Below are 26,906 nucleotides of genomic sequence, written 5' to 3' on the forward strand. Positions count from 1 at the left end.
AGTGTAACCATTCAGAATACACCTCTCTCTAAAGTGGTTATGGATGTTATTTTGGAGGCCAGGAGGCCCAGCACCAGAAAATCTTATGCAGAAAAATGGAAGAGATTCTGTGCTTGGAACCAGGCACAAGGAATTGACATGCTTGTTCCAAATATACCTCAGATTTTACAATATCTAACTGAGATGCTGGACAAAGGCCTATCCTTCTCATCAATTAAGATCCATGCCTCTGCCATTTCAGCTCATTACAATACAGACCCACCTATTTTTTCACGTCCATTGCTTAGGCAGTTCCTCAGGGGGGCCAAAAACATAAGACCTCCAAGGAGAGCACCAATACCTGCTTGGGACCTCAATTTTGTCTTGGAAAAACTCACTCAGCCTCCTTTCGAGCCAGCCAATACAGCTGAGATAAAATTCTTATCATGGAAAACAGCTCTGCTCCTAGCAATAACTTCAGCAAGAAGAGTTTCAGAGTTACAGGCATTAATGGCTGTGGAACCTTTTATTATCTTCCATCCGGACAGGGTTTCTCTAAGGACAAACTCAACATTTATGCCTAAGGTAGTGTCCAGTGTGACTCTTGACCAAAACCATTCATTTGCCTACTTTTTTCCCAAACCCACAGAATAAAGGGGAGAGACTTCTGCATTCTTTGGACATACACAGACAGCTACACTTCTACTTAGACAAAACTAAAGCTTTCAGAAAGACTGGGCAACGTTTAGTGGCATATGCTGCAGGATCACAAGGAAAGGCTATCTCAAAGCAGACTATTTTAAAATGGATAGGACACTGCATTCATTTCTGCTATTCACAACATGGCAAGTCAGTGCCTAAGGGCATTAGACCACATTCTACCAGGGCAGCAGCCACCTTAGCAGCCTTCCTCAGAGGAGTACCAACCAAGGATATTTTGGAGGCTGCAGCTTGGACTTCAGTGCACACTTTTACTAAGCACTACCACTTACCTCTTTACTCTAAATCCAGAGCAGGCTTTGCCACTGCAGTTCTGCAGGGCCTTATAGCCACTCCTAATTCTATTTAGACCCAGCCGCCCAACTTCAGCTTTGGGATTCAACCCAAGTGTAATGACTGCAACAGTGAAACACGATGAACATAGTACAGTTGTGTAACTTCCATAAATGTAGATGTTCGGGTGTATTCACTGTTGCAGTCCAGGTTTACCCACCCACCATCCCCCTTTCTTTGCTGGCTCTTATCTGTACTTCTCTATCCTATAACAACCTATGTGCTTGTAGATGAAGGTATTGATGATCTTCATTCCACATTGCTGCAGTCCTAACCATTGGGGTAGTCCGCTGTCCAGTCGGCCCGAATACCAAAGTATATGGCTGACGTCAGTCAAGGCGCATTAGACTGACGTCAGGACGTCAGGGTACTAATGCGCATGACCGACGTCATATCCTCAGTCTTTTTTGCCGCATGGTCCGATGCAGAAGCAGTTTTGCGAGTGCAGGTTGGCGTTCTGAAATATTTCCGAAGTCGGAATTTCAGACCGAATCAAAGTTGGCTAAGTACCCCGTTGGGGAACATTTTGGTTTTTTCTTGCCTCAGTATTTAACCGGATGTCAGAAAAAGTGAATAACTGTATTTCTTGTGGGAAGCAGATACCTCATAGGGATTACCAAGGTATTGTTTATTTTAGTGCATGCTTTTATAAGCAATGTTTTTTAGCCTACCCTTTTGGGGGCACCTGACATCTGGGGCAAGAAAAACTGAAGAAAATGGCGTCGGCTGCATCTTTTATACCCCTGGCGCACTGACATCAGGGAAGAGGTGACAGCAACTGACGCCGGACCAGGACTTTGGAATTCAGGCCGACTGCAGGTAGCCTGCCAGCAGGATAACCCAAGTGTAATGACTGCAACAGTGAATACACTCGAAAAATCTACATTTATGGTAGGTACGCAACTGTACTTTCCAACATCTACTCCTTCTCCAGGCCCCAAGCGTGGGGAACCTATGCCCCAGGACACCCCAGTGGGTGATCCTCCTTCTTCCGAAGCCTCCCCTGATCACTCGGAGCCTCCCCGGAAGAAGTGCAAGATTAAGTACATAGACTCCCGTGAGTCTGTCACTTCAGATACAGACATGGATGAATCGGAAGGGTCCCCAAGGTCTCCCTCTGAAGATGTTTCCTTTTCGGACATCCTTGAAATGTTTAGACAGAGGAGAGACTGGACTTCCCTAGCCCCTACCAAGGATGAGTCTGTATACCTGGACGCATTCAGTTCCCGACCTTCCACCTCCTGGGTATCTCCTCCTTTATCCACTCATGTCTGTAGTGGCTCGAAAGGCTTGGTCAGCTTCAGATTCTGTGGATCCTACTCCGCGGAGACCAAACAAATTTAATACAGCCCCCCCAGGATAAGCAATTCCTCTCCAAAGGTGTGCCCGTTGATGCCATGTTGGTAGCAGCAACCACCAAGAAAGAGTTGGCGTAAACCTCTTCATCTGTTCATCCTCTGAACAGAGAGTCTCAGACGATGGACAGATATGGAAAGCGAATGTTTGCTTCAGCAACCTTTTCAATGAGGTCCCTGAATTATCTATGCCATTTTATACGTCTTCAAAGGGATTTCCTGAAAGAGCTTGGAGATACCCTTCAAGATCCTACAGCTGAGGGAGCACCAGCCAAAGTAGCTTCTCAGCTTTTGACTCTTAATTCCATAGTCAACTCCTCCATGAGGCTGATTTCCTGTGCAGCCGATGGAGCGAGCAGCGCCGCAGGGACAGGTGTGGCTCTCAGGAGACATGCTTGGATGCAGCTGTGTCAGTTTGCGGAACCCTTTCGAGCGTCCTTCACCAGTACTCCCTTTGATGGCTCCTTTCTCTTTAGGCCTCAGGTGAAAGACACGTTGACCGGGTGTGAGCAGGAAGGCAAGACTCTGTGCCGTGGGAGTCTGTTTTTCCACTCCTTCCAGACCTTATCCCAAGGGTCAGAAGAGCGGAAAGATGTGGTTCCGAAAATCCCATGGACCCTTGCCTCTGACACACATGGTGATTTTTCCCTCAGGGGCAGAGGGGGAAACAACAATGACAGACACCGCCCTCGTGGCAGAGGGGGACCGCAAAACCAGGGTGACAGAGAAATCTCTGCCAAACCCTTCCAGCATCCCTGAAGGGTTGCCAGACTGCTCACCTCTGGAGGCAGTCGAGGGAGGACTTTCGCTGTACCCAAAAGCCTGGCAAAATATAACAAGAGACAGACTGGTTCTATCCATCATATCCGGAGGTTACAAAATTCCCTTCCATCAATCCCCCATAGAATCAAAAAAGCCCATCCCAGATGTCCCACCCAATCTAAGGGATCAAGCAGTCACAGAAGTTTCAAGACTGCTTGAAAAAAGCCATTCAAGAAGTCCCCTCAGACCAACTAGGATCCAGAACTTACTCAAGATTCTTTAGTACCAGAAAAGGCAGGGGACTGGAGACCAATACTGGATCTCAGCAGATTGAACAAATCTGTACAAAAAGAAAAGTTCCGGATGGTGACACTGCAGTCCATTTTCCCTTTTTCTGGGTCAGAACAATTGGATGTGTGCGATAGATCTTCAGGACGCGTACTACCGTATCAAGATGGACAGATGCTCCAGTAGATTTCTTCACTTTCGGGTAGGGGCCAGTCATTACCAGTTCAGAGCTCTGCCCTTTGGTCTCACCTCAGCCCCCAGCGTGTTCAAGTGTATGGCAGTAGTAACGGCTCACCTGAGGCTTCAAGGATTCCAGGTGTTTCCCTATCTAGACGACTGGCTCCTGACTGCTACCACCAGGCGTCAACTCTTAGAGGCACGGGATTATACAGTCACATCATGCACTCAACTAGGCATTACAGTAAATTTCGAAAAATCTGCCTTGTTGCCCTGTCAGTCTATCATATACATAGGAGCAGAATTAAACACAAAAGAAGTTTTTGCAAGATTACCACAGGAAAGAGTTTCCACTATTCGTCAACAAGTGTTAATTCTAATGCAGAGCAAAAGGTTTCAAGTCAGACATGTCCTCCAAGCTCTAGGCTCCAATGCAGCTGCCATTCTTCTTGTCCCATTAGCGCGTTTCCACATGAGAATCCTTCAGTGGCTTCTTTTCACACAGTGGTCTTTTCAGGAACTAACCATGTCTCACATGATCCCGATCACAGAAACATTCAAAAGGCACTTTTCTTGGTGGATGGTCTCCCCACTAGTAATTCAGGGCAGACCTTTCATACAACCCCCTCCAGTAGCCACAGTGACAACAGACACCTCCCTGATATGGTGGTGGTGGTGGTGGTGGGGGGCATTATCTAGGCAAGACAGTCCAAGGCACTTGGCAACCTCACGAATACCATCTGCATATCACTGTCCTAGAAATGAGAGTGGTTTTCCTAGTGTTGCAAGCCCTTCAAGACACTCTTCCTTCCGGGACCATTGCAATCAAAACGGACAACATGTCAGTGGTGTGGTACATCAGCAAACAGGGCCGGACCAGGTCTTACCCCTTGTGTCGAGAAGCACTCAGACTGTGGCAGTGGGCGATTTCCTCCAATTCTTTCTGATAGCAACGCACATCCCTGGGAAATCCAACGTTATAGCGGACAGGCTCAGCAGTGCTATCCTCATGCCTCACGAGTGGTCTCTGAATTAGGAAGTTGCGGATCTTATCTTCCGTAAATGGGGACAGCCTTGCTGCGACCTATTTGCCACTCCTCTCAACAACAAATGCAGCAGCTACTTCTCCCTACTTCCTCTTCCAGGTCATATATCCAGAGATGCTCTAGTCCACGATTGGCCTCAGGGACTCCTTTACGATTTTCCCCCCTTTTCCCCTAATTCCAAGACTCATGCTGAAAGCAAAATCGTTGGGTTGCAAAATGATCCTGCTTGCCCCATATTGGCCTTGACAAATGTGGTTCCTGTTCCTACACCTCCACCTTCTGGATCAACCGTGGATTCTGGACCCAGTTCCAGATGATCTGATTCACCAATCAGGCGGATTGCACCAATCCCTTCAAACTCTCCAGCTCACAGCTTGGTTACTCCACTTCCAACCTTAGCCAGGCTTTCCAACATCTCCCCAGCAGTCCGCGATATTGTTTCCTCTCATAAGTCTACTACGAGGAAAATGTATGCTAGTAAATTGAAACGGTTTTCTTACTGGGCAGAATCTAGAAATTTGGATCCTTTCCCAGCCCCAGTCCATGAAATTCTTGAATTTCTAGCACAGCTTTTTCAGTCTGGTGCAGCTTTCGCTACCATTAGAGTACAACTGCTATTAGCTGCCATTTCAAATTTTCATATTGGTATGTTTAATTCTAGCATAATGTCTCATAAGCCCTGCAAGGCTTTTTTATGAAAGGAACATCTCTTCTTAGACCCCCAGTTAGAGATCCTCCCCTCCCTTGGGATCTTAATTCAGTTTTAGCCTCCTTAATTTTGCCTCCCTTTGAACCAGCAGCATCATGCTCTTTAAGACAATTGGAAGACACTTTTTCTGGTTGCTATCACTTCAGCTAGATGTGTCTCAGAACTTCAAGCACTATGTGTTCGTCCTCTTTACCTGGTGTTTCACAAGGACAGAGTTTCTCTGAGAACCAATCCATCCTTTATCTCTAAAGTCTGCTTAGAGAACAATTTAAATCAATCCATAGATCTCCCAGTTTTCTTTTCTAATCACAGCAACAAAGCAGAATACAAGCTCCACCAATTGGATGTATACAGACAGTTGTGTTTTTACCTCCATAGAACTAAGGAGCTAAAAGTCAGACCAGTTACTTCTTTCTTATGCTTTCAACAAACAAGGCCTTCCAGTTTCTAAAGTGACCTTAGCCAGATGGTTATCTGATACTATTGCCTTTATTTATCAGTTACGAAATAGAGCTTCCAGCTAAACCCAAAAGGTCATTCCACTAGAGCATTAGCCACATCTGTAGCTTTTCAGTCTAGGTTGCCCATAGACTCAATCTATGCAGCTGCCACTTGGGCAAACCCCCACACTTTTATCTCTCATTACAAGGTAGATATGGTCTCCCGGAGCTGAGCTTCCTTTGGTTCTACTGTTCTGAAGAGTTTGTTCCAATGAGCCACCCAGGATTTTAGGTGCTAGGGACGCTGTCCCAAACAGCAAGAATGAAGGCGAGATGGACAACCTAACATAAAGAAGTTATGTACCTACCATAACGTTCCATGTTAGTTGTCTTCTTCCCCCTTCCTAGAGAATTGGTAGGAGTTCCCCTGTGTTTTCACTGGCTGAGCATCTTTTATTACTTCACATGCCAGGTAATTTATAACTCTTTCCTTGTTTAGGTATATTGGACAACCAGTTTTTAGGAACTGGTTACTCTACTTATGTCTAGTGTGCGCTATCACAAATGAGATCTAGGTAGCTGATGCTGGGCATGCTGTGGGATAAGGGATAGCCTCGAGCCAGTAAACAGCTTTTGAGCAATAGAAGATGGCCAAGTCAGAGCCAAGGATCAGCTCCGACCCCCAAACAGCAAAAAGGAAGGCGAAATGACAACTAACATGGAACATTATGGTAGGTACATAACTTCTTTTTCCCCCTCCATAAGGGTGGACAATCGCCTGACTCTGGAACCACAGACCCATCAGAATTGTCATTGAAATAAGGGCATTGGCAACCTACAGACACTGGACACATCCCAGTTTGGCTTTAAGGAAAGGTCATGCCTACTTAACCTGTTAGATGACTTTGAGAAGGTCACAAAGGCAATGGTTGAGGATAAAACCAAGTGCATACCGTGCATCTTTTGACATAGCCAAGGCATTCGATACAATACCCACTTAGGCATTGTTGACAAGCTCTCTGAGCTAGGCATAAATCCCTCCATAATTCCCTGGATTGCCTGGTAGCTCATAGAACCCAAGAAGTCACAATTGGTGAGATCACCTCCATCAAGAGACCCGTCACCAGCGGAGCACCGCAGAGCTCCATGCTGGTCCAGATCCTGTTTGGCGTATACTTTTCGGAAGTTAAGGCTAATGTTCAAGGTCTCAGGCTCACCAAGTTCACTAGATGACTGTAAATTGGGAGCCATTAGAGATTCCTTCCAGGACCCCAACATCTTACAAGAGGGTTTATCACAGACAACTCAGTGCTAAAAAAAAAAAAAAAAAAAAAAAGTGCATTATAATGCCTTTTGGGAAACTGTCAACCCTAAAAACAGCCCCAAGACTCAACCCAATAGTTAGGAATCTAGGAACATATGTAGAAAGCAGTCTGGCCTTTTGACCAACATGTAGCTAAAACAGTAAGAAAATCATTCTGTATCGCCCAACTTATAGGTAAGGGTATAGCATTCAGGTCCAAGGCGGTTATATTACCTGTCTACTCAGCCCTTATCAGACCTAGCATTAAATACAGTGCCCCCTTTGGCATGTATCTAACCAGACACTTAAAGCAGCTGGAATGCCTACAAAGGTTTATCAGCAGGAGAATTCAGGGCATGAATACTCTGTCTTCCCCTAATCTCATAAAGGCTCTGTCTCTGTTTTCAGTCTCCTATAGATTACTGAGTAGGTAATTTTGCATGGCTTACACTGCATTCTCCGGCCCAGCCCAAATCTGTTACTCATGCACAAAACAAACAGCACCAGAAAGACTAGATCCACAAATCTGGACTTCACTTGTACATAAATAGAACCTGCAGGAGAGACAACTGTGTTCCAAAAGATCCTTGCACTATGGAATTGGCTCCCCATTCATATAAAATAGTCGAGTTCATCCCTGACCCTATTCAAACAAAACCTTGGCAGTTGGATGGGAAATCATAAATCTTCCCCCATTCTGGCCAACATGTCCCTTAAGGACATAGGCAGTCAGTAAGAAAATAATTTTCCTAACTTAACACCCCCTATAGAAATCCTTGGTTACCTCCATACTATCATGCCCCTACACCCCCATAGATGCCCATGATACTTATGACTCAAATGGTTTGGGGTGTTTGGCTAGGCCTGTAAGGGCCTGAGTGTTAGTTATGCGCGTAGTAACAACTTTTGAATTGCTAAAACTGTTTTTAGCTTCTGGGCTCTGAAAATAGCTGAGAAGGATCTTGTACTAGCCCATCAACCTGACTGAAAAATGGAATAAAATGGAAAATAAAACTGCTAATTTGTGAAAGTGTTTTTCTTGTCAGGTATGTATGCTGTCTAACACATCGTCTAGAATGTTTACAGGCATTATTTAAGGGATACCCATTCATTAGTTAAATTAGAATGACTGTAAGCATTTACTGCTGTCACATTTTGAGTTTAGTGGAATAAACTTCAGATTATGTGCTTAGTGTACAGAATCATATAGTTAATATTTCCTTATACTTAGATACTTAGCCTGAATTCTCTGACATCATCATATAATGACCTGTGATGGCTTTGTCATTGCTGTCATCAATCAATAAGTGTCATATTATTCCCTTATACAGAAGGAAAAACAATCAAACGTATGATGGTTCGTAGTGTAAATGAACAGTGAAAGCGAGAACATTACTGGCTCATTCCATGATGCAACAGACCTGCTTACTGAAACTGCTTGGAAAATTTGAGACACTTAGAAAGTGAATTTTCTAAGAGGTGTACGAATTCTGTGTAAATGTTTCAGAATATAAGATGTGACAGTTTAATTGCTTGCCTCACTCTTTTCAAGTATATTCCTTACTGTTACATTTTTTTCAAATTTTACTATTTTTATAAGGATCGTGAGAAAACATTAATGCCTTTTTTCATTGAGCAGAAACTGCCTGGCCATATAGCTGCTTTAGTTTGCAAAGAAGTGGTTTTGTTAATGTAAGATTGAATATGTAGATCTAACACACTTGTAAACAGAATGTTCATTTTATTTGTCCTTTTGTTGTACTGTTTTGAGATCAAATCATGTCCTTGAAAAAATGATGCACATTACTTAATCCCCTTGTTATTAAACTTTGCATAGTAATTTTCTTGTGCTCATAATAGCACACATTACACATTTATATTGCTGCAAGTTCCAATGATGAAGTATTACTTTATAGCCGTATTTTTTTTATTCCAAATTAGCTTTTGCCAGGTGCACACAAAGGGCAGGCAAGTCTGAGATTTAATTTTTGCCTTCACTAGATGGAAGGTCATCACTGCTCTCTCAAAGGCAAAAAAATACAGCCTCCGTGGGACCCTATAACATTCCAGGCTGCATCCTACATGAAGTCAGGCAGGAACTTGCAGCACCATTAGGTGCCCTATTCAACCAAAGCCTGAGTACTGGCTTTGTCCCAGCTGAGTGGAGGACAGCCACTGTTATCCCTTTACACAAAGGTGAAGTGTCCACCACTCTGGGAAATTATAGACCCATCAGCCTAACTAGCCTGATCTGCAAGGCCATAGAAAAGGATCATCATGGATCTCATTAACAAGGACATTGGCACCCACCAAACACTTGATCCCACACAGTTTGGCTTCGTCAAGGAGAGGTCATGTCTGCTAAAATTGGTAGACTTCTTTGAGACAGTCACCAAAGCCATGGACGAGGGAAAGGCAGTACACACCCGCCTAACTTGACCTGACCAAAGCCTTTGACACTATTCTCTACTCTGGCATATTAGATAAACTCTCTCAACTAGTTATCAATCCATATGTTACCAGATGGGTAGCAAACTGGCTCACTGGTAGAACCCACATTGTCAAAACAGGGGAAGCCACCTCAAGCAGTAGACCCGTAACAAGCGGCGTACCTCAGGGTTCAGTCTTGGGGCCTCTATTTGGGATATACTTTTCTGAGGTGCAGGCCAAAACCAGTGGGCTATGGCTGACGAAGTTTGCAGATGACTGCAAGCTCGGTGCTGTCATTAGTTCCCCTGGTGATGTGGACATCCTCTAAGAGGGTCTCACTCAGACAAATGATGGGTGCCAGAAACATGGCCTCAAGCCGAATACCAAAAAATGCATCCTCATTCCCTTTGGGGAGAGTGGCATCCCCACAAATTTTCACATTAATAGCCTAAGTATGCAATCAATCATGTGGGATTTGGGCACTCAGGTTAATAGCAACCTGACGTTTGACCACCATGTTGTTTCCATTGTATGGAAAGCATTCTACATGGCCCACCTCATAAGTAAGAGTACCTCATCCAGGGACAAGGAAGGTCATAACATCCCTGTATTCTTCCCTTATAAGGCCCGTTATGGAGTATTTTGACATGTAACTCGCAAAGCACATGCAGTAGCTGGAGAGACAACAGAGGTTCTTCACCAGGAGAATCCAGGGCCTCAAACATCTACCATACACAGGCTGAAAGCCCTCTCTCTGCTCAGTTTCATGCAGACTCCTCAGATGTGACCTCTGTCTGGCATACCAGGCGGTCAAGGACCCAACCTTGATGGGACTGCTGCATATCTGCCAGTCAAGCTCCACTCGAGTAACCCGCGTGCTCGGCCTCAACCTGGTCTGTGACATCAACAAGACTTGTTGGTGGGACAGATTTGTGTCCCAAAGACTCCCCCATCTTTGGAATAGACTCCCTCCACATCAAACAGAGTACCTCTTTACCCCTTTTTAAGTGCAACCTGGATAACTGAATGGGAAACAGAAAATATACCCCTGGGATTCCACCCGTGTCCCTACTGGACAAAGGGCATCAATTGCTGATTTGTCTAAATATGGGCTAAACTCTTGGCTAGGCTTATAAGGGCCCAAGACCAATAGCCTAATAATCTCCTATGATCATTACTTGCCCTGTTTCTTAATTTCTTAAATTCCCCATTGTAAGCCAACAAATGTAGTTAAATGAATTTTTACATGGTTATTGAAAACTTTTAAGTTCATTTGATTAGAAAACTAGCACAAATTATTTTCTCTTAACATCCCTAGCTGTGGTAGATAATGGTTATGACCTGCAAGATTGCGGAGGGCTCATTTTGTGTGCTTTGGAGAAGAGATGCTGATGCCGTCTTTGTTACCCACAGTATATTACTTTGATCTAATAGAGCATGTGTTTTGCTGTTATTTCAGGATGTGTCTAGTAAGGATGAAGCAAGAGGGACGAGCTGGAAAGTATATGTGCCGGTATGTAGTCCATTCTATGTGGGAGGATGTGGAACAGCGTGGAAAAGTCATGGGCGTAAGTCTTAAATGTCTGTTTAAATATCATGTAATAAAATGAGGTAGGGTTAATAATCACCTTGGCATTAGACAAATGGATTTTGTTTTAAAAGTTTGATTCTTAGCGGCTTACAGCATAGGGAAGCTTAACTTTTAAGTAAGACATTTAGGTGATCCAAAAGTAATATGTTCCATCATGGCAGCAGGGACTTGCCATTTAATGTAGTTTAATAGTGCATCATTAAATCATTTCTTTGACAGCACTTTATTCATAAGCCAAAGCAAAATATTTCATATACCATGATTAAAATTATGAATGATGTATAAAAAGATATTTGTTTTAGAATGCAAATGTTACAGAAAAATGTGCAACTTTAGAACTATAAGGAATGTGGGACACTAAAGTTTCCAGTTGTAGAAAGAAATTAAAGTTCAGTTTTGATTCAGCACTTGCAAAAATACCACACATGGCAGTTATTCATGTTACTGTGGAAATTGTTTTATTTAATTAACAAGTCGTTTAAATCTGTGAGATCTGAGTTATGGGTGAAATGCTTAGGGAAGCTTTTAGTTGGGGCTCCCTTTTTATTTCACACGTCTACTAAAGTAACAATCTGGCTTGCTGTCTGATGTGTCAGTGAGCGTAAGGAACCAAAAAAAAAATTAACACAGCTGTAAAAACAGAAACGATGTGGTATGGTCTTGACACTTTTTTTTACTACTTCAAGCATTCTCTAAACAAACTGCACCCTTACGCCTTGAGTTAAATAATAGTTTTTCTTTAATCCTTGTTCTTATTACCTTTCTGAGTACATTTGCCTACTGCAGAATCCTTATCCATGTGACTACTGTGTATTGTGACTCCAGGATGGCTAGAGACATCTAGACTTGCAGAAAGACAATTTGTTTTGGTTACCATTGCTGTGAAGTACAATGGGTGAGATGTAATAGTGTACAAGTTTCTTTCACAATCTTGGATCAACATTTTGTGAAAACCAGCTATAATAACACTTTCAGGGTTTATTTTTGTGAAGTATCTAAGCAGTTTTTTTGCTACCTGATAGGCATGTGTTTCAGCATAAATGTTATTTCTCCATAGCTTCTGCCTAGGTTGGGCAGTTGATTATGTTGAATTTAGACCACGTTCATTAAGTATTTGTGCATCATTTTCCTTATTTTTAAATATAGGGCATCATTCTTTAAATAAAATAAATAAAATCAGCACTATCTGGTTATTTCACAACATTTTTTTAACTATGTCTTTACTGCTTGGTGTACTAAGGGTGATTACAACTGATGTAATAGGAATTCTCCAGATACGTTTTGAGGAATATTTTTGATATCCGAAGCAGCCACAGCGCCATAACTTAATGAAAGTATGACTACAGCATACATCGTATTTGAGAATGTAGAGGAGGCTGTTTCCTTTGTCTTCTATGTAAAAGATCAGGGAAGGTTTTCACCTCAACTTCATCCAAAGAGTTTAGAATATTTTTTTCCTCTCCACATCTTCATTTTTTAAATTGTAATGAATCCTTTCCAGGAGGATCCCTGTTTTGTATGGGACCCTATGCACAAATTGAATATTGCTGAATACAGAGATGCAGTGTAACAAAGGAGTAAAATGCAGCAATGAGTTGATGATAGATGTTGTCAAAATGTACATTTTCACCCTTTTGGAATGAAACGACTCCGGCACTTCATGGCAGTGTATTAAGCTGCTGTGGAACTTCGACAGTAAAATGCAAATGGCTGCCATTTGTTTTATGCTCCCTAAATGCGGTTCGAGTGTGAGCAAGAGAGAGAGATATGAACACAGCACATACTTTCAACTGCAACAGGTAGTCCATCAGCATACATTGTCTAAAATATAAGAGGTATGAAACTCTAATCTGACATTATTGACTGACCATATTCCCCATTGTATTACTAGTGAATCAGACAGAGCAAAATTACAGTAAACTCTCAGCTAACTGGAAATCAAGCAACCAGAAAAAAAATCTAAGAAATACAGTACAGTTTTCCTGTGTTGCACTTTGCCCCCCCCCCCCGCACTCACACACACACACACACACACACACACACACACACACACATACCTTATGTTTTTAGAGTTTGAGTTTTAAAAAGGAAGATAGGAATAAATTCCCTCTCTCCCCCACAACGTAAGAACAAGCCAAACCAAACAAATTGTGTACATTATTAGTCAGGCCTATTTTTAATAACAACTCCCAGGCAACCAGAAACTACAGTTATCTGGCATCTGCCAATCCCTGTGGGTGCCGATTAACTGAAAGTTTACTGTATGATGCAAGATGAGGGACATTTAAGAGGCATGGGGGGGGGGCAGTGCCTTGCATTGTATGATTTTTTGTTTTGTAGTCATTTGATCACAGTGAGACATCTGAGATGTAGTCAACAAAGTGGCTGTCTGCTGGGCACGTGTGTATGTAATTTTTATTTGTATGTCAGTCTGTGCTTCTGAATGCATGTGCATGGATATTCAGTGCTTATATTTTGGATGTAAAATACTACTTCCAATAACAGTTATATATGCTACTGCAATTTTGAAACCTTAGGCAAAGGGAACTATTCTGCCTCAAGAAGAATAAAAACAGTGGGTGGTGTAGAAAGACCAGTAACTGTAAAAAAAAAAATAAATAAAAAAAAATAAAAAAAACTGACAACCACTATTGAAAACCAGGGAGTGAAACAAGTAATTAAAACATCCAGAAAACTTTCTGTAAAATCCAGTGCTAAAATAAAACGCACCAACGTTTAAACCACGTCATTTATTCAGTAAATTGAGTGTTTTCGTTCCACAACTGGAACTTCCTCATAATCTTACTTTAACTATTCTACCTCAAAAAAAAAAAAAAATACAAAAAAAAAAAAAAAAATGCACAAATTTCCCTGAGTTGGATGTTAATTCTTTGGTAACACTCACCTGTCTGTAATTGTTTGCTTCAAACAATATAGATGCAATACAGAAGAGTTGCACTGTATATGCTTTCATCATTGTTACACTGTGCCAGACACCTAGAAGTGCACTTGTTTTAGTATTCAGGCAGAAACGTGGATCTTTTATGGTACATGGCTAGTTTGGTAATCATCTGCTTCTATTCACTTATTTTACTTGTGTTAAATTTTGTTAACCAGATTGGTGGGCTGGTCCAAAAGCCCTTGTCAGTCTTGACCCAGGCCAAAGGCAGATATACAAAGAAGGAAAAGAATGCAAAATTGTAGGGTTCCAAGATGGCTGCACACTGAGTGACAGCTTGTTTTTAGCTCTGTGTGAAATCAGAAACTTAGCAAAGAAGGCCAGTAGATTTTTGTTTATGGGTAAATTTCAGTAATTGCCTAGTAAGTACACTGCCTGGATGCCAAGAATAAAGAAATACGGAAGACCTGGAAAAAAATTAGCTACAAAAGTGAGGAAGAAGCACTGAATAGGGAGAGTTTTGCAGCTGCTCAGTAAAAAGTAATGCAACCTTCAGACATGACCTCCAATAACCTGCAGAATGGTATAAGACAACTACATACAGACCTGGTTAAAATAAAATAAACAAAACACTGATAGAGTATATTAACACACACAACAAAAGGCTGGAACAAATGGAAGAAGCTTTAAACAGATATTCAGACGAGATGACAAAGCTGCAAAAGTCACAGGTCGAAATGAAGAAAAGGCTGGCTGAATATGAGGCTGCTCAGGAAGAGACGTTTCAAAAAATAGAATTAGAGGACAGAGCACATAGGAAAACTTGAGATTTTCAGCTATACCACAGAAGCTGGAAGGAACAGACTGCATTTAATTCATGAAAGCACAAGCGGCTGGACTGGTATTCCAGAACAGGATTTATTAGTTGAACGGGCACATCGTGTGTATGCTCCAGATCTAGCAATAAGAAAGATACCCAGACTTTTAATAGTAAGGATGCAATTCTACCAGCAGAAATAATTTGTGGCAGAAGGACAAAATACTAAAAGTAGGTGACAGCAGAGTTTTTGTGGAGAATGATCACTCATTCTACACCAGGCAAAAGAGAAGTAAATTCATCCCTCTATTCAGAGAATGCAGAGATGCAGGTGTGAAATTCAAAGTGCTGTATCCAGTCCCTGGAGGGACAAAATCATTTTTTGATGAAGTGCAGCATGCTAAGGAGGAAATACAGAAGTTTATCCAACAAAAACTGAGCTGTGAAACAGAAGGAGCTTCGGCTTCTCGTTCCTCTGGTAATAAAGACCACAGAGAGACTGCACCTGTGAAACCTTTTTCAGTATTTCAAACGAAAATGTTGGAGAGAAGGAAGGGAGCACAAGCGTTGACCAGTAGAGTCGAGAGTACGTTGGAAATGAAGCAGAGACAGGATCTTGGTGATGGAGAAGAACAGTAATATCAGTAACTTGATGTGGGATTATATAGCATTAATTATATTTGTGAAATATGATAGCACAAGGAAATCTGGAAACATTGGACTTCAAAATTTGTTTGCTGAGTGGGGAACTCAAGTATATGCCCTACTTCATCTCATTAATGTTGGGAAAAAATGCTTTAGGGAGGGGAAGAGATGGGAGAATGCTAACTGTAAGTAAAGAAAATCCCTTTTCTTAATATTGTGTCTGTGTTTCATGGTTTTCTTTGCATGCTATTTTTGGGTTTAATGGGGATTGTAAACAGATGTTTGTATTTTTCTCCCCTCTTCTCTTTTCCTCTTGTGAAGTTTTGAGAAACATAGGTAATGTAATGATTACCAAAAAAAAAAAAAAAAATGAGTCTGGTTAAGGGGGCATGACAGAGTTCAAATTGATGTGCTTCTTTTTCATTCTTGCATGGGAAAATTGACTGATTAAGGACCTTTGTTTTAAAACCAGAGAGCAAGTAAGTGAAAAAAAGACTGCTGAATATTATAAGGTTGTTTTTCTAGCCCTTGTAAATATCTATAATAAGTAGCTTTTCTGCATCTTGTCTCCATGGAGACAGTCTGGTGGTAGGTGATTGGTTGAAGGAAAAGAAAAAAAAAACAGAGAAACTGACGTAGGTCATAATGTTCCCTGAAAACAATCAGGGGTTTTCCCAGGTGTGACAGCTTTAAAGATAATACAAAACCAGTTAGACTTGAAATAAACGTCTTCTCAGTTTTTTAAATGCATTGGGGATACTAATATAAACCGGTGCTTTTGTTTTTTTTCTTCACCCTTTTCTTTTTTTTGTCCAGTTTTGAAAAATGTAGACACTACAATGAAAAAAGAATGAAGAGGGGAGAGCACTAAGGCCTGGTTAACAAAGTATGACAAAAATCAGTGTGCTTTCCCATGTTTGCACAGGGAAATGACTGGGTAAAACCAAAGGCATTATCCAGTAACAAGTTTATTACAAAGCATTTAAATGTAAAAATATTAAGTACTGTAAGTCTTTCTTTCTGATAAACAAGGTATCCTTAGCAGTTCAGTGTCTGGTTTGCATGTCACTAAAAGACGATTTGATAAAGAAAAATGGCTTGGAGAAAGTATTTACTGAAACGATTCAAGTGTTTTCTCAACTGGGAGAGTTATGTAGATATAAAAGTAGTATTTACGAATAGCACAAGCTGTACCATGGGTCTTAGCATATCTAACCTTTCTTTTTGGTTAATTTTTAGCTTGTCCATGTAGCTGCCAACTTAGAACTTATGTTCTTATTCGGAAGCAAAAACTTCAATATTTGAAGATGTACATAGTGTAGTGTGTTGTAAAGTTCGTAGGTTTTCGGATGTTTTTATGGGGAGGGGTTGTTTGTTCAGTTTGAGGGCTTTCAAAAAAGCAAAAAGCTGTGTGAGATGTGACATGGGCGCAAATGGATATGACATGAAACAACTGTATAAAAAACAAACTGCTGGAGAGTATGTACATGTAACAAAAAAGATGGAACTAGACATTTAGCAAAACATCAGTTATATATAAAAGGTGGTAATAACTATATAAGAAAATGATGCTTTCTGTAATGTCTCCCAATCTAAATGGTCTTGCAGATAAAAATAAGAAAGAGTAGTGAACTATATTAAAAAAATGTAGAGTGCAAATAGTTATGCTAGAGGAGACACATCTGGAAAGAACTGAACATGTGAATTTGATGAAGGTTTTCAGGATGATTATTCACCAGAATATTTGAGGCAAAGGAAAAGAGGAGTACTTATTTTAATTGCAAGAGGAGCTCCAATAGTGATAGACGAGAAAAAAAATATAATGGACGATACATAGTACTAAGGGGCTACTGGCTAGGGAGGAGGATTACACTGGCATGCATTTACACCCCCCCCCACCCTAAAACTGCTATAGTAGAGCTTAAGAAAATTTTGGGAGAAATCAGCTTTCAGCAAGGAATATTACTTATAAGTGGAGACTGGAATTTGGTTTGCAACAGTGAAGCTATGTCTGGGGGGCCTAGAAGGGATAATGTAACAAGGGAGGGTAGATTTTTGAAGAAATTTTTGAAAATGTTTGGCATGGAAGATGTGAATTCAGTACTAGGAGTTCAGAGTGAATTTACATATTACTCACCAAGATACAAAAACTGGCTAGGCTAGATAGATTTGGTCTCACAGGAACATGTGCATTTAATTGAAGGTCTTGAAATGCACCCAATAACTGTTTCACATCATGCATCAATAATAGCTAAAATAAAAACGCAAGGTAATTAACTGAAAATGAGACACTGGCGCTTCCCTACCTACCGGTTAAAGAGAGAGGAATTTAAGGAATGGAGTTATAGACTTGTTTCAGGAGCTACTAGAGAAGACAGATTTGTCTTCTGAAAACATAGCCAAGGAGTGGGATAAAATTAAAGAGTTTAAAACTAGGTTAGAAGTAAAAGAAAGGGAGATATGGCTGAACAGTAACAATAATTATTTAGAGGGATTGACAAATGTTAAAGTATTGAAAAATAGGGGGAATCTCTCAGAACAAGAAAAGGAGCAACTGGAGAATGCTAAACAGAAAACAAGGGATTACCTCTATAATATGCTTGAGTTTAGAAAGATTACTGTTAAGCAACTGCTTTTTGATAATTCTAAAGCACAAAAACTTTTAGCACAGCAACTCGGGCAACAAAAAGTGGAAAGGGCAGTCACCAAGCTTAGGGAGCCGATAACAAGGGACCCTGTAGAAGTGTTAGAAATATTTCAGAAGTTATATGAAAATTTGTATAACGCAGAGAAATATGGAAATCAAGAAAAGGTACAAATGGAAATGCTTATGGAAGAATGATATATGCCAAAGTTAGAGGTAGATGAGGCTCAATTACTAACAGGATAGGAGGGGATGAGATAAAATGGCTATGTATAACCAATCTACAGGAAAGTCCCCAGGAATAGATGGTATCCTGTGGAAGTTAGGAAGGAAAAAATGATAAAGATCTGGAAGATTTAACAGTATTTTAAGAGGAGAAGTTCCAGCATCCTGTAAGAAGGCGGTGGTAATGGTAATACCTAAAGAGGGTAAAGATCCATTGGCTCCAGCTTCATACAGGCCCATTTCATTACTAAACCATGATTATAAAGTGTTTGTTTAAAATAGCTAAAAGAATGGCAAAAGTGATAAATATGGGTCAGTGTGGTTTTGTAGTGGGGGAGGCAAACATTTGACAATATTAACAGAACACTGATGATCCAGAGGGAAGCAGAATGTAAGAAAGTACCACTTTTATTGGTGGGTCTTGATGCAGAGAAAGCATTTGACAGAGTAGACTGGGACTTCATGAGCAGGGCAATGGAAGCATTTGCTTTCCTTGATACAATTATGAGGTTGATTAGAAGAATGTATGAGGATCGGAGGCACAAATTAAAGTGGTTGGGGTCCTCTCCCGATAATTTCTGCTTGAGTATAGGAACCAGGCAGGGTTGTCCACTTTCCCCTTTGTTGTTTGGATCATATTTAAAACCACTGTCAAAGAAAATAAGGGACTCAGAAATTCAAGGATATAATTGGTATGGTAGTCAGGAAAAGCTGGCTCTGTTGCAGATGATATTCTATACATGGCAAAACCAGAAAGGGACATTACAGTTTTGTGGAACATTTTAAGACAGCTTCATATCTTAGAGAAAAACAGCAAATAAAGTGCTCACCACAAAAATGACGTTAAAACAGTTAAAAAGAGCACTTTGGAAGGAAACACCATGTTGCTGAGTGTAATTTTTTAATTCCACAATAAAACAACGTACAGCCAGACAGTAGACCACATGAACGCTCACAACTTTAAAATTGCGTTTTTGTCACTAGAAGGACTTTATTAGATGAATGTGCATACCTTTTAGTTGTTCCTAAATACATACTCCATTCAGTCACACATGACCAATCACAAAGCAGACCTCATTAAAATACATACGTAATTAAAACTATGTTTACTGAAACATATAAATGTAAAAAATGAGTAAATAAATATTATCACATCACAAAACCTTTTTAAAACCGTAAATACTGCTTTTAAAATTATGATAAAGTTTCATATCTTCTCAGGATACCAAATTAATGAAGCTAAAACAAAGGCAGTAGCGGTAAATTATGTACCCACACACAAATTGGTCCAACAATATCCATATTTATGGGGACATGATAAAATGAAGTATTTAGGAGTATAGATTAGAAATAACTCTGTGGTGGCAGCTAAGGATATGTGGGATGAGACTAAACAGAAGATAATACAAAAATTGAGAAACTGGAAGTTTTGTTATATGGATACTAAGATACAAGCCATTAAAATGGTTTTAGTCCCTTTAGCCTTATACACAGGTCAGGCATATTTTTATCAACCGGAGGAGAAGTTGTGGACAGCAATTAAAAGAGTTGAAGGATTTTGTCTGGAAATGGAAGACAGCAAGGGTCAAGTGGGATAAGCTGATTCTACCAGTAGTACAAGGTGGACCAGGATTACCTAATTTGAGGGGGTATTTTAGAGCAGCACAGTTAAGGCTGTTATACATAGCATAGGCAGAAAACTATTATTCAAGGTGGAAAGGGATGATGATGCAGGGAGGAAGCTCAATAAATAAGGAGAGATTAGGATTTTGTATGCAGACTCTTAAGGAGAACAACCAAACTCCTACATAGTATTATATTCATAAAATAGCATGGAGTATTCTAAGAACCAAACCAGTACGAGAATGGAGAAAGATTTTGTTGATAGGGTTGACTGATCAGGGATACAAATAATAGGCAAGAGAGAGCTGGAATTTATTGGAGAAAATTGGCGAAGGAACCAAGGTATTGGGGAGAAATACCTAGAAAGGGAAAGGTAATAGAATGGGAAGAGGCTAAAAACTTATTTGGACTGCAGGTTAGAGATAGCCTTCCCTATCAAGGATTGATATCAGAGTGTAGGCAAAGGGAAAGAAATAGGGGGTCTCCTAAATGAAGGACCAGCACTGGTAGAGTTTTTAACAGAATATAGAACAGAAGTTGTCGTTAAAGGAATAATTAGTAAAGCATATAAAATACCGCATGGTAATTGCAAGAATCAATCCAAGGACCTTAGGATTGGGAAGAGAGACTGGATAAGCAATTCACAAAGAAACAATTGGGGGGGTATATGTATATCTTCCCAAATATGCAATAAAGTCTAGAAGATTGAGGATCCTTGCTTAGAAATGTTTACATAGGTATTTTTGTACCCCAAGTAGACTCCAGAGAATTTTTCCTCAGGTGGCTAGCAAATGCTGGAGGTGTGATGGGCAAGAAAGAGATAGCTGGGAATGCATTTTTTGGAGGTGTGATGGGCTGGCAGACTTTTGGGATTCCCTACAGGCTGCTCTATCGGAGATGCTTGGTGGACAGATTGGACTGACTGGGGAGATGGTTTTTTGAGTTATGCTACAGAATTGGAATTGCCTAGACATGGTAAAGCCTTCCTGGGTCTAATTATGGATCTAATTATTATATTATAAAAAAAGCAATTACTAGAAAACGGAAACCAAAGTCTAGGCCAAGTTTACTAGAAGTTGTGAATATAGTAACAGAGATAAAACAACTGGAATTGGGATCTTTAGAAAGGGAAGGAGCAAACTACATAAAAAATGGGAATTGTGGGAAAAGTATATGCAGAGCAGGAATGAGGTTTAAGCGACAAGATTTGAATGAGCTATATAATGCTTAACTGCCAATGACTAGAATGTTTATAAGTGATTAGTAATGTTTTCAACCACAGTTGTTTCAGTTGTGTCTGTGATGTAAACTGTTTACAACTACAGTGATTTCATTTTGTATGTTTTTCATTTATATAAATGTAATATATATATATATATATATATATATATATAAATATATATATATATATATATATATATATATATATATTTTTTAATATAGAGAGCTGTTTCACTTTGTGACATGCAGTACATATAAGAAAAACTCAATATGCAAACAGGAAGCTAAGCTACAAATTTTGGATAAAGTTCAGACTTGTTTTACATATTGACAAGAGTCAGATAACAAACAATAACTGACTTGCATTTATTTAGAGCTGTTGACAAAGAAAATAAGACTCAGAAATATAAAGGTATAATTGGTGTGGTAATCGAGAAAAGTTGGCTTTTTTTGCAAATGATATTATTTTGTACCTGATAAATCCAGAAAAGGACATCTCAGTGTTGTGGAACATTTTGAGACTGTTCTAAGTTTTTTTGGGTTATAAAATTAATGAAGATAATACAAATGCTGTAACAATAACTTGTATACCTATGCAAGTAATGGTTCAGCAATGACCATATTTATGGGGATACAATAAGATAAAGTATGGATTAAAAAAAAGCTTCTGTTATGGCAGCTAAGGATATGTAGGAAGAGACTAAACAAAAGATAATTCAGAAGTTGAACTGGTAATGTAGTTATGCATGTGGATAGTAAGATAAAAGCAGTGAATGTTTTAGTCCCATTAGTCTTGTATATGGGTCAGTCCTACTTTTACCAACCTGAGGAGAAGTTGTGGACAATGACTAATGAATTGAAGGAATTTATTCATGAGAGAAAGAGGGCAAGATTTAAGTGGTATAAGTTTATCCTTCTCGTAGATCAAGATGGTTTACCTGATTTGAAGGGATATTTTAGAGCTATGCAGTTAAGGCTGATGTACATAACTCAAGCAGAGGGTTAGAATTCAAAGTGGAAAGGGATGATGAGGTAAGAGGGAAGTTCAAGAAATAGAGTGTGTGGGATTTTGAATGCAGATCCTTAAGGAGAATAATAACCATACCGAATATTATGTTCATAAAGTAGTCGAAGGTATTCTAAGAACTAAGCTACTGTGAGAACGGAGAAAGGAGATTTTGCCATTAGGGATGACTGCAGGTAGGGGTACAGAAAATAGGCAAGAGGGGGCTGGAATTTATTGGAGAAACCTGGCAAAGGTACCAAGTTATTGGGAGCAAATAACCCAAGCAGGAAAGGTAATAGAATGGGATGAGGCCAAGAAGACATTTGGATTGCAATTTAGAGACTGCCTTCCCCATCAGGGCTTGATCTCAGAGTACAGGCAAAGAGAAAAGGTTAAGGGAATTTTAAGTGAAAACCTACTCTGGTAGAGCTTTTAGTTGAGTCCAGAACAGAAGCAGCAGTTAAAAAGGGGATAATTAGTATATAAAATATTGCATGATGACTATAAGAATTATTCATAGGAGGTTAGCAAATATTGGGAAAAGCAATTTTCAAAAAAAAAAGAATGGGAAGACATATGTATGGCTCCGAAGTATGCAGCTAAGTCCTGAAGGTTTAGAATCTTTGCTTGGAAATGTTTGCATAGGTGTTTTTATAGGTTCATAGGTGTGTACTAGGCTAATGGCCCTGGAGCCTTTACAAGCCTAGCCCATAGAAGTGCCCTGGCATTGTGCCGCCCATTAGTTCCCAATGCCTCTATCAAGTAGAGCCCACTGGAAGGAAACCTGTAGTGAACTTTCTGCTTCCCATCCACTCATCAATATTTCTCTTGAAGAGGGCCAGTTATGTGCTCTGCTTGATGTGTATGGGAAGTCTATTTCAGAGCATGGGCAGTCTCTGGGTTATGAACCTGTCCCTCTAGCATGTTCTGTTGATTGTGGTAATGAGGTTGAGGTCTCTTGGGCATGTCGTGCAGAGGGATTGGGAATTTCTTTAGATGTAGCATTTCTAACAAAGCTGGGTCAGACATGGCTTTGTAAGTCAAGCAGAGATCACCTCTTAGTAGGCGATATGAGACAAGAGTACCCCAAGAGGACTTAAAATAATTTTTCCTCAGGTAGATAGCAAATGTAGGAGGTGTGATAGAGAAGAGTTAACTGTTTTGGGATTGTAATGAGTTTTCAGATTTGAAAATTTCCCTTCAGAGTACTCTTATCAGTAATATTGGGTGACCAAATGGATCTAAGTAAAGAAATTATTATTTTGAACCAGGATACAGGATCTGAATTAACTAGACATAGTAAGGTATTAAGTTTATTTCTGTTGGCTGCCAAAAAGCAATTATTGGAAAATGGGAATCAAAGTCTACAGCAACTGTACTTTGAGGTATTGACTATTAGAAAAGAGAGAAAGTAACTGGAAAAGGGAGTTTTAGAAAAAGGAAGCAGCAAATTGCATGGAATTAAATGGAAATTGTGGGAACAATACATGCATAATAATGTGCAGGAGGAGGAGTGAGGTTTAAGGGAAGTCAGGAATTCAGCAATTTGTTATGTTAGATTGATGATAGTAGCAACAACATATATTTGGTGTATATTTAAACAAAAAATGTTTTAAATATTTTTTGTTAATGTATGTTTGCCTATGCCTTTATAGAGATAATGAAGGTGTTAAAAAAAAGTTAACTTGTATTGAAAGAATACTACAACAGTGTTAAGTTCTGTTAACATGAAGTGATGATGGTTTTCTGTAGACTGAGTTTAACTGGAATTGGAGATGTACCAACAAGAAGTTGAGGAAAAGGAGTTTAACTGGATATAGAACGATAGGTAAGAAAAGAAAGGGTGAATGTTATCCGTAAGGAGAGGAATTTGAAGTGAGAAAGAGAGGAGATGTGGGAGAAGAATGGGATAGGAAGGGGAGCATTTTTGAGCACAGATGATGTGTAGTTTATGGCTCTGAGAGTAGATGTGCAAATCTGTGCATAGTCATGATAGAGGAGTTGGTTGGAACAGTTACTTAATCCAAAGAGAAGCTTGACCTGCATAGACAGTGGTAGCCACTTTGAAGATGCTAAACTTCATTCAAAGGGGTTACAGGAAGGGAACTTTTTTTTGTCTTGCTCCACTTGCTCTAGATAGGAAATAAGTTACTGAAGGCTGTTTTGTGTTCACTAACATTGTTTTTTTGTGCATCACTGTGCATGTTCTGAACTTATGATTAATTACTATTACCTCAGGAGGGGTCTGCAGGGATTTTTTTAACATCCCTGATGTGTTATATTGGTGTGAATTCACAGCCCAGGTTCTCTTATGATTTTGTGTACTGCAGAGCTGCATGTGCTAGAGTTTACATTTGTGTTGGTGTATGAGGTTTTTCAGGATAATTGTTGGTGTATTAAGTGACAGACCTTGCAGACTTGAGTTGAGCCATCATCAGTTTGCTGTAGTTGATTTTGATCAGGCTGGAAAAAGTTGGGGTGGGGGCACAATATTTAATGGCTTGAGAAGGCAATTTCTTTTATTACCTTCCAAAGATCTGCAGTGTTAATTTTTGCTCTTGAAAATGATCTTATCTTTCATTGTTACAGTGTTTTTTTATTTCCCCTACGTCATCAGCTTTGTGTGACGTTGTCCATTAGTCTGTTTTGTTCTATTGCGTATGTATGTGTTTTGCTATTCTGGTGTTAATGTCAATGCAGCCTTTGTGTCCTTTTAAGTATTGTTTCTAAAAATGAGCTGTGGCATGTCATGTTCAGGTATTCTACAGTGGAATCTGTTTTTAGTTGTTATGATGCTTATCTGATAGCTGTCACTTCTTGGTACAGACATGGTGTTAAACATGTTGAATGTGTTTTTTCTGCAGTTATCAGTTGCCTTCTACTCTTCCTTGAATGATGTGCTTAAGGTAGTTGAGAAGGACTCTTTTATGCCACCTCTCTACTACATTGATTCTGCCATTTCAGCTGTTTATTTCCTGTATTCAGTGGTTAGACCAAAATTCTAATGATAATGTTAGGTGCTGTTTATAGACTGAATGCATTCCTGAGATGGTGACATTGCTTTTCAGATGCAGAAGTTTCTCTAGACATGTTCATGTTAGGTTGTGACAGTGGGTGTGTCTTATGGGAGCAGCAGTACTTATCAAGTGATGTTATGTAGTCCAATCTCGCCTACATTCTTACCCTTGGGTTCGGAGCCTAATATCGACTCCGACTCGGCCAAACCTTTCTAGCTCGAAGTCTTCTATTGGCTGGGCTAAGCAGGTATCCCATGCTGCACTGCTCCATATCCCCAGATCTCGTTTGCCGCTCGTGTAGCTCAGACGTGGTCTTGCTCTTGGCTGTGGCTAAGTACCCTCTTTCTTGTTTGAGAAAATTTTAAACAAAAAGCTATTTTCATAGCTAGTGACTGTTTAGAGTTGTTTTGGTTTAGGTAGGGTGTTTGTGATTTGTGGTATCCTGCTAACTGTTCTTTCGGGCTAGGCCCGTTTCAGTTAGAGGACCTAGTCCTCTTGTCCTGTGTTCGCACTAAAACCGCTTAAGTTAGAGGTTTTAGTGTCGGTTTCCCCTTGATATTCGTGGTCAGAAAACCGTTTTAATTAGAGGTTTTTGGCCTTTTTTCTTTCAGTGCATGTTCCTTCTGAGGGTTGTGTGTGTGCGCTGTGCAGTTTACTAACTTGTTCCCACTTTTTGTGGTGTTGTGTCTGTGTCCTTTCTTGTCAGACAGTGACTTGTGCTGTGTTGGTTTTTTGTGATTGCTTGTTGGAAAATGTCCAAGGATTACAAAGGGCACAAACCTTCGGGTTTTAAAAAGTGCTCTAAGTGCGGTTAGAAGATTTCCATCACCGATGGGCATTCTATTTGTGTTTATTGCCTGGGAGCCATACATCTGCAGGAGTCCTGCAACTTCTGCCATGCTTTTAGTCCCAGAGTTCTCCAAGAAAGAAAGAATAAGCTGATTTTAAAGGGATTCTTGAAACCCTCTTTCGAAGAGGCCATGGATTCTTCTCCCAGTGCTAAATCTAAGTCCTTTAAATCAAAAAAGAGATCTCCGGCTCCTTCAGTTTCCTCAGAGCCACAGGAGAAGTCACAAAACTTGCTTCGACCTCCTCTGCTCCACTGTCCTCTGGGCCGCAGGAAGTGTCGGTGTTGATGGAACCAGCGTTGGCTCCAGTTATATTGGAACCTCTTCAGAGCCGATCGCCCAGTCTTAGACCAGTTTCACCTGAGAAGAGATCTCGATCTCCCTACCCGTCCTCCAAATCCTCCATGACACTTTCTGATGTGGATATTGATAGGGTGGTGCAGAGGCTCCTCCAGTCACCGGTTTTGGCAAAATTGTTTTTGGCTCCGGCCCAGTCTGTTCCGGAGCCCATTCCGACCCAGTCTTTGATCTTTCCTCCTCCGAGTGCATCTCTGTCTTAGGAACCAGAGTGTTCTGCGCTGTGTGATGTTCTAGGTCGGCTTCGATGGCCTCTCCGGGCCTATCGGTACTGATGCCAGCTCCGACCCAGTCAGCTCCATCCACGGGGTTCAGGACTCTGGATTCTTCAGTCGGGCCCGAGGGGGACATCTCAGGACATATTTCGGTTCCGAGCCTTCCTCCGCTTGGTGCCTCTGCTCGAGGGACCCCGACTTCTGTCTTGGTCTTGGAGGCTAGCCGGTCCTCGGACTTGGGGGGGGGGGGGGGGCT

The 26,906-nt window shown here is 40.5% G+C and overlaps 1 protein-coding gene across 3 annotated transcripts in view; it reads left to right on the plus strand.

The window, feature by feature from the left end:
* The window catches only part of LOC122816976 (ubiquinol-cytochrome-c reductase complex assembly factor 1), a 1,543,629-nt gene that overhangs the window by 483,416 nt on the left and 1,033,307 nt on the right, over positions 1 to 26,906 (plus strand). For all 3 annotated transcript variants that reach the window (XM_044090088.1, XM_044090087.1, XM_044090089.1), the window contains exon 5: positions 11,002 to 11,110. In XM_044090088.1, the coding sequence (XP_043946023.1) occupies positions 11,002 to 11,110 (109 nt within the window). The remainder of the gene's footprint in view (positions 1 to 11,001; positions 11,111 to 26,906) is intronic.

This window comes from Protopterus annectens, chromosome 12.part0 (genome assembly GCF_019279795.1).
Source record: "Protopterus annectens isolate FY-2018-M chromosome 12.part0, PAN1.0, whole genome shotgun sequence".
In the NCBI taxonomy this organism is placed as follows: Eukaryota; Metazoa; Chordata; order Ceratodontiformes; family Protopteridae; genus Protopterus; species Protopterus annectens.